Raw genomic sequence first — 8,635 nt, 5'->3', positions numbered from 1 at the left:
TCTGTTCTTTTCTTTTTTTTTGTCAGAGGTCATGTGAGTAAAGCAGGTTTACCATCAGCATGGACAGAGAGAGATCCCACCAGAAAAGAATCAACGCCTTCACTTTCACAGTTACCAACATACGTCAAGCTCTCTTCCTGAGGACAGCTTAATGGTCACAAATAAAAAGTTTAAGCTCTGTGTACTGCCTTTTTGCTGAAAATGTGCTCTTTGGAGCCATCGAGGTGAAGCTTCCAAATTTAGGAACACGGTGGCTATATTATCCTACGCTTTACTAGACTGACTACACACCCACCACTGAACTAGACCACACTACACTGAACTACACTATGCTATAGTCGACTATACTATACAAATGTTTGCTGATTATGCTCAAACAGCTGATAATCCAACAGATTTAACTCAATTTTGCCAAGAAACATTAAACACTCAGTCAGAATTGTGTTAACTTGTTCACAGCTAAACAGGGTGTGCAGTAAAGATCCAGCTTAGTAAGATCTGCATTTATATTTAAACATATATGTATAATTTTAACCTAGTGTGAATTCTGACCTCAGCTGCGTGGAGGCCACATTACACATTTATCTAATAAGATTCAAGCTGTGCTCCTGCAGCACCCTAATACCCAGTAAAGCGGTGCTGTGGGAAACGGGGCCGCCTGTATGGAAATAACTATTATTACCCAGGCTGTGACTGGAGATCATTAGGGTGAAATGTGCTGTCTCTGCGATTACACCCACCAAGGCTTCCCTTCATGAATGGCTCTTCTTTAATATCCGTAATCTCCCGTATTTACCACCGGAGACAGTTCAAGGTTGATTTATGAAATAACTTCTTCAGTATTTTTTATTATTATTTAATATTATTTATTTCGACATCATTACGGTTGCGTTTTTCGACACTGACCTGTTTGTGCTGAGCTCTCTGTTTGGTCTCGGGACTGTCACTTTTAGAGGAGGACGACTGTTGCCGCAAACGAGGGCCGCTGGCCGGCCAGTCGGGCGACGACGTCATCATGTTGCCGGAGGTGGGGCGAGGGTACGGGCCGCTGCTGAGCAGATTCGGCGGGGTGCGGCCTCGCGTGACGCTCTGGGGGGGAGGCTGGTCTATCCTCCTCTGGGGGCCGGCGCTGTTCTGTCTCGGGACGGTGGGCTGGTGCTGGGTCTCCGTTAGCGACAGTTGCCGACGGTTGAACTCCCCAGAGCGCCGGGTGTACTCGTCGCCGCTGCTTCCCCCGCCTCCTCCGCCACCGCTGCTATGGTTCATAAAGGCTTGCTTCCCTCCTGCTGGCCCGTCCTCATTGTTGCTATGGGAACTAACTGAACTGTGGCACTCTGACCCCGAATCAGTCATTCCTCGAGGAGACACCGGCAAGCAGGCCGCCATCTGGTAAACCGGGTTCTGGAAGGACAGCGGGGCGAGTAGCTGGGTGGGTCGGCCCGGAGTGCTGTCCGTGTTTGGGGTGGTGGGGGCCTGAGCTGGCCTCCTCATGGTGGGACCGCCTGGGATGTTGCCCTGAGAGACTCTGGCGGGCCAGCCCCCGCCAGAAGCTTGGCTCTCACCCAGAACATCCGAAGGGCTCTGAGCTGTCCCGGCATCCAGATTGCGGGGGTCCTGCAGGTCCACCATGGATAAGCTTTTGTTGCTGTTGGACATGCCAAGCTCGGGCTCATTAGTCTCCGAGTAGCTCGAACTGCGAGCAGGCGAAGGCTGGATACCCGAGCTCCTCGTCACAAAGAAGATGTCCTTATTTTCCGGAGTGGGCGAAGGTAACCGGGTGAAGTCGACCAATCTGAAAGAGAAAGGGACAACAACCGTGTTTAGGAGTTTAGCTGGGTAATTCTAGAACTGCACCATTCCTGGTGGCATGACAGATACTGGAGTGGCTCCGTTTTGTTAGTTTTGATTTGTTGCTTTTGTAGATTTTTGTTCGTATTTTGCTTTGGTTGACGGGTTGCATGTTTAGACAATTACTCTCCTTGTTTCTGGATGCTGCGCAACTTTTGGGCAGTTGCTATGACGCGAAGCCATGACAAGAAAGTGTTGTTTTTACAAACGGGAGCAAACGAATGGCATCTTTAAAGCTCAAGATACACCCGAACTAGGAGTCCAAATCCCAAGATGTTAAAAAGGAGGCTGCATGGATGCAAAACAGGAGCAAAGAACAGAGAGAGAAGGACGGAGTTTAAACCTCTTCTGTCAATCATAATGGGGAAAGATCAAATCCACGACTGCAATGTTTTTCTGTCTGCCTTTCTAACCTTATGCCCTGACAAAGCTTTAGTGAGGAGCAGCAAAAGCAAACAATGTGCATTAGCAGTGCGTAAAAGAAATGTTTCACTTAGCCTCATTTCCCCAACATCTTTGTTTTCCTGTGTATAGATAAATAAAACTGAATGAGCTTTGTCTGAACTTTGTCGACGATGTCATTCAACAAACTGACTTCAACCACTTCAATTACATCCCAGATTACTAACAGTTACGATTTTTTAGTGAGCATTGTTGCTGACTCGTGCGTATTCTACTGCAATAAAGTTTTGGTCTAATTTGGAAAGAAATAAACAGAATTTTAAGGAAAACTATTTAAATCATAACTGCTTGTCAACAAAACCGATTTACTCAAAGTAAAGAGGATTCAGATGATCATTCTGTCAAATATTTTTGTCTTAAACCAGCTAACATGAGACTTAGAGTCCAAGGAGAAAAGCCTGGACTCTGAGCCTCGTGTTATATTCATTCAAGGAGCCACAATCTTTGTGGGCTTAAATAATTCCCCGCTGTGTGAATATTGAAACTCTACTGGTTTCTCTGAAAAGACTGAAAGAAGTGGAAAAAATGGGCACCAAAAAACCAGTCTCTTTTAAACGCGGAAAAAGATGCCTTTTCTCAAACATTTTCTCATTCATCCTCTGTTTTCCTTTCCTGCCTCCACTGACAGATAGAGTCCTGATTGCCAAAAAGACATCTTACTTTGACAGTTGTGACTCATCCTGCTAGAAACTATCATTCACGTCACGCTCGGCGTTTCTCCCTCGGCTCGTCCTTCTCCCCGAGTCTCCTTACCCTTCCTCTCTTTTAACCCGTTTCTCTTTTTCATTCTTGCCCCATTTCTTCCTGCTGTCTCATCTCCCCTCCTCCTTTTCATGTCACAGGTTAGCGGATGGGAAGCAATTAACGCAGAATCTTGAAGCTCATTTGAATTTCAGGCGCGGCGGCGTGGCTACGCGCGCGCACACACGAGTGCGCACCGTCGGTGTGCGCGCAAACATTTATTACGATAAAGTAACGATGAGAGGCTCTGACATCAGGTTATAAATGGGGGCAGCAGTTAATTAGCTCCATTGATCCTGAAGCCTGATGAGCGTAATGATAGAAGCTGTCTGACTCAGTTCCTGTTTTCCCTCGACATGTTGTCATCTGCTCTGTAACGACGGCGGCTGCAGATCGCAGAACACCGCTATTAGTCCCCACACTTTCATGTTAATCTTTTTATGCATCTCTTTGTCATTGTGCCGCGAGGACACAAGCAGCATAAGCGGACGTGCGTGTGTATTCATCAAAGATAAAAAAAAAAAAATAGAAAAAAAAAAAAGCTTTGCAAAGGTGATGCAAACAAGCAGAGGTGCTACTCTCGCTGCTTGTCAGAGCCTGAACTGGCAGACATTAACCTGAAACAGACAGGGAGAGAAAACGAGGATGCACAAACAACGACATGCAGACGCTTCAAGGTAGATCGGATTTCTGGGAATTTAAATTCTTTTCTTTTGTAGATATTTGCATGTCTTGTAAAAAATGTCGCTTTTGCCACTTTCAAGGATCGTGAATGTCTTGGAACTGCAGCATCAGGATGATGTTTCCAAGAAGCGCTGTTCTGAAAAAAAAATATTTGTGCTTTCAAATTTCACAAACTTTTCTAAATCCTCCAAATACTGAGTGAAAATGAAACAGATTTTTATGTGTTTTTTTTTTTCTTCTTTTAAACACAAACAGGGTCACAGAATCTTAAATTGTGGAAGAAATCTTGTATGACTGTGTTTAGACTGCTTGGACTCTTAAGCTACGTGATTCTCTGCTTAATTTTGAGCTGAACTTTGACTAGACCAGTCCGAGACAGGAGTATGCTTTCATGTGTGTGCCTTGGGATGTTGCTTCGTATTGTTTCAGCTTCACAATCATCTGCCACTTTGTGTTCGTCTAACAAATAAAACCCCAAACTAGTCGACGTATTTTGCCTAAAATGAACGTGAAAACTACAAGACTTTGTAAAAAAGGACTTGGACAAGACCCCCAAATCAGGATGCGAAAATAACAGTTAACACATCATTGCAAAGCTTAAATGAGCTTGCGTGCCAAACGGTCTTTATTCAAGCGTTCAGTGACTGCAGACTGATTCACAGATCAATCAGCTCATAATGAGCTCTCTCTCTCTTCGCGGGCAGATTGATCTGTCTCGGCTAGGTTTGGTTCAGTCATTGTCAGATTTCTAAAAATACCTCAACCGGGGTATATTAATGTCTTTAGCAGAAAGATTTGGGGAAAAAAAACCCCCTGAGAACTGTGTCGTGTTTATAGTTTGGGAAGTTCAAATGGAAAACTCTGCAGTTAAAACCCGCAGAAACGCATTTTTTGTCAGCAGATTTGCTGCTCACTACTTGCTCTGTTATTTCGGCGTCTCGCTCTCATATGGGTCTTTGACTAATAACAGGAACACAAATAAATTTGGTTCGCGCCTACGACGCGCCACCGATGACTCTCACCCCGACAGCTCGTTGTCTATGACCATCTTCTGCAGCCCGGTGGAGATGCTGCAGCCTGCCTCGCAGGGAGGGGAACCCACGGGCTCCGACGGCGGCCCCGGGGTCATCTGGACGCAGGACGGGTTGGAAAGAGCCGTGTTCACCTCCCGAAGGATCCTGGGCAGAGGACTCAGCTTTGAGGCCATGCTCTGTGAAGACAGACACAATGGAATCAGAGCCAGACAAAAGATTCTTCAGGAGCCACGATCCAAGATTTTTAACTTGCATAGTTTTTAAACAACGTTATTTTCCCTCCTCCCCGTCGTCTCCCCCCACACCGTGGAACCGACCGTCGTATTCAGACAACATGATTAATAATGTAACAGGACGGGCAGCCTGGTGGGCTGCAGGATCATCCAGACGGTGATTTCTGAATTATTGAAGGACAGTGTTAGAAGGAGCATAACCACCTGCAGTCCGCAGCTACCAGAGCTAATGTGCATTACTCTGTAAATACTTTACACTGGCCCTCTTTTGTGTGCCCCTTATGTAATGAAATCATTAAGTATTGATTGATTTGGGATAAACATGCAGATAAAGCCGAAGCTGGATTCAAAGCCAAAAGCACAGGAAATCTCAGATTTACTGGCACTTTGCACTTAAAAAAAATAAAAGCTGCATTATTTGCACACAAATAAATCCATTATTTAAAATGTATAGATCAAAGCTTGTTTTTAGCCAATAAAGCATAGATTAAAAAGTACATAGATTTCTGGTCAGAAGTGTTTATGTAATAGTTTTGGTCTCCTATTGATTTTTTTGACCAGTTTCTTTTTCTTTTTCTTTTTTTTTTCCATTGCAGCATGATTACACAACTAACAGCTACACATGCGCTCTGGATGAACGTCCATTAGTACACTGAGAGGATGTGCAGGCTTTCTGTCACCATCAATAAGCTCTGGACATAATTTGTTTGTGGTTGTTTGATCACTTTTCTTGGCAGAATTAGTTGCGATACGAGGAAACTTTACTATCCAATATGAAATTTCAGGTCTATATTCTGTCGGATGCCAGATGAAAACAACACGTATCACACGACACCTTAAAACATTCATCATCATGGTCTTAAAAAAAAAGTCAAACTGTGATTTGCTTATTTATACTGTTAACCAATTTTCAAAAGAGTTGAGATCAGAGTGAAAGCATCATCTCATCTGGTTTCATCCACTCGTAAACATGTTTTGTAGAGAGTTGGGATCACTAGTTGTGCAAACGTTTCTATTGTCCAGCTGTTGAGAGGTGCTGAAGCTAAAGATTGGGCAAATCCTTCCCGAGGATTCTTCTTTCCCTCTTTACCACAACAACGTACAGCAAAGTCAACCCATATAATCCGTGATCCGTAATGACACCATGATTCTGCCACCACCGTGCTTGATATTTCATCTGGAGGTGAAAGTTTGGGTCAGGTGGTTGAAATCAGGACGTTGCCGGGCATTTTAAGTCAACTCTGATCCTAGATTAATCAAAACTAGTTTTGGAATGGAAAACTAGTTTAAAACACCAACTTTTGGTACAGCCCTCTATTAAAGATTTGTAGTCACTGTATAAAAGCAAACTAAACAATTTAGATAAAGTACAAATTCTTTACCAAACAGAACAGTTGAATCTCAAAATGATAATTGAGGTGTGCTGATTCTAACCATACAATCTCCCTGATATAAGAAGAAACGGCAAAAGCAAATGGTGTGGGTTAGCAGTGTAATCAGTTCCCAACAACTGATTACAGCACAGAGTCAAGATGCAACTTAATAAGGCCAATTTAACCAGGTATCGCTAGTATTCATGTACCATGAATCCGACAAAAGCACACTTGAATGCTCACGTTTATCTGTTTGGTTACATATTTTGCCCACAAGTCGACGGTGGAGCCTTAGCTCACTGTTAACTTCGTACCTGGTCCATCTGGGAGACCACCTCCGACAGAAGCGAATGCAGGGTCGAAAGCTCGCGGCCGAGGTCGATGTAGCCTTCGAAGCCGGCTGTGTTTGAGATTGTCTCGGGGTTGGAGATTTCCAACAAGAAACGCTGCATGTTGGTCCACTCGTGCTCCAGGAACTGGTTCATGAAAGACATGTACTCCTCCTTGTTTCCAAATCTGAAGACAGACAGAGAAAAAGCATAGAAAGACCTTGAAGAAAGTTTCTAAAAAGCCCTCGATTTGACGAAAGGTGTCGCCTTCGTTTAGAGAAAAAGCGTAGACAAAAAAAATATCTCACTTGGTGAAGTTGGCCAGGTTTTGCGTGACCTTGGCGATCAGAGTGAGCGTGCGCGCCGTGCGGTCGTCTGGATACTCCTGCATGAGGTGGAAAAGTGACGGCGACATGATGGCCGGGCAGAGGAAGCGCAGGAACAGCGAGGCGCTGATCAGCCGCTCGCTGATGTCCGGCCGACCCCGGCTGCTGCACTCTTGCCGCCACGACGCAAAGACCTCTTTCAGTTCTCGTGGAAAAACACTGTAGCAAAGCGAAACATAAAAAAAGAATCTTTACGTGTGACTTATAATTCGAGATATAATTAAGGTTAATTTAAAACACAAATGGGTTTGATTTTCTAATAAAACACTTAAGAATCAAAATGTATGGCAAAGCATGGCCGTCATTAGTGAAACAATGTGTGCAATCAAACACTCTTGGAATAATGTACGTAGAAGGCCGATGAAGGCGCCGCAGCGCTCACCAGTATGAGTTGATGATTTTGCAGAAGGCCAGCTCACAGCACATCTTCAGGTTGCTCTGGTGCTCTGGAAGGTCACCAGAGGAACACTTGGATGGATCCACCTCACAGTTTTCATCCGACTCGTACAGAGCCTTAATAAATTCACCTGAAGAAAAAAAAAAAGAATCAATCAAACAAACAAATCAAAAAAAACATTTAAGGCAACATATCAAGTTAATGTGTTTTCAAAAGACAGCAAAGTTGAGAACAACTGAGGTAAAACTTTTCAATGTTTTATGTTGGATTAAAACTACTCAACAGTTTCAAACTTTTCCATGATAAGTTTGGCTGTATGGAAACAAATCTGGAAAACGTAGCGACAATGAAAGCAATCAAGGTATTACTGCGCTCCTACTATCTAACAACAAAGATTTTTCATTACAATGTACATAATTTCCCTACAAAGTATGTGAGTGGTTTCTGTACCTCCACTATCAGCTCTAAGTTTCCTGCAGAGAAGCAAACACCATCTCTGGACTATCTTTACCTTCGCAATATTAGCTTGTAGCGTTAAAGGAAGTTTCTGTACCGCTACAAGCAGGCGCGTGCAGAGGGAGCAGCTGGGGGTGATGAGCACTTGCCCTTTTTGCTCCTTGCCCCAAAGTGCCCTTTTGGTCAATTTTTTATTTTATTTTATTTTTTTTGGTATTATTATTTCCTAAGCCCTCTTCTGACACATGTGCTACAATTCTTTGCTTTTTTGTTTCTTGTTTGTATGACATAATAAACCGGTCACCTTGTTACCTTTGATCTTTTTCCCATGACGCAGTTGCCTCTCGCGCAGTGAGATAAGGCGGTTAACTGTGGAGCTCAACGTAGCGAACGTTCCAGATTACAGAACAGTTTTTGGTGAATTAAAAAAACGTTTTTGGTGAATAAAGTGGAGTAGACTTGCTACTTGTCAGATGACGAAAAACGTTAACATATTGTTTCTGCTTCAGCTCGGAGTCGCGCTTTAAGCAGAGAGGTAATGAAATACAACAGACACTGACAGGCCTCTGCGTCTGCCTTTCTCTGATGAACTACTGAGCGGGAGGAGACAGCCAGGTGTGGAGAAACTGTTCTTATCTATCGATCCAGTATTTCTATCATACAGATGTTAGGCTGTTGTTGTTGTGCTATTA

At 43.8% G+C, this 8,635-nt stretch overlaps 1 protein-coding gene across 10 annotated transcripts in view; it reads right to left on the bottom strand.

The window, feature by feature from the left end:
• Positions 1 to 451: 451 nt before the first annotated feature.
• dab2ipb (DAB2 interacting protein b) overlaps positions 452 to 8,635 on the bottom strand; it is a 170,645-nt gene continuing 162,461 nt past the window's right edge. For 6 of the 10 annotated variants that reach the window (XM_008423607.3, XM_008423606.3, XM_008423610.3 and 3 more), the window contains 5 exons: positions 7,473 to 7,617; positions 7,013 to 7,249; positions 6,690 to 6,891; positions 4,758 to 4,945; positions 454 to 1,792 (listed from right to left, as the gene is read on the bottom strand). In XM_008423607.3, coding sequence (XP_008421829.2) covers positions 853 to 1,792; positions 4,758 to 4,945; positions 6,690 to 6,891; positions 7,013 to 7,249; positions 7,473 to 7,617 — 1,712 coding nt within the window. In that variant the 3' untranslated portion in view covers positions 454 to 852. Of the gene's footprint in view, positions 1,793 to 4,757; positions 4,946 to 6,689; positions 6,892 to 7,012; positions 7,250 to 7,472; positions 7,618 to 8,635 lie in introns of all 10 variants that reach the window. The other 4 variants (XM_008423615.3, XM_008423612.3, XM_008423614.3 and 1 more) reach the window with 2 other exon arrangements.

This window comes from Poecilia reticulata, chromosome 12 (genome assembly GCF_904066995.2).
Source record: "Poecilia reticulata chromosome 12, P_reticulata-male-v2, whole genome shotgun sequence".
NCBI classification, from domain to species: Eukaryota; Metazoa; Chordata; class Actinopteri; order Cyprinodontiformes; family Poeciliidae; genus Poecilia; species Poecilia reticulata.
Note: the sequence above shows the minus strand (reverse complement) of the source record. Positions and strands in the feature narration are given on the sequence as shown.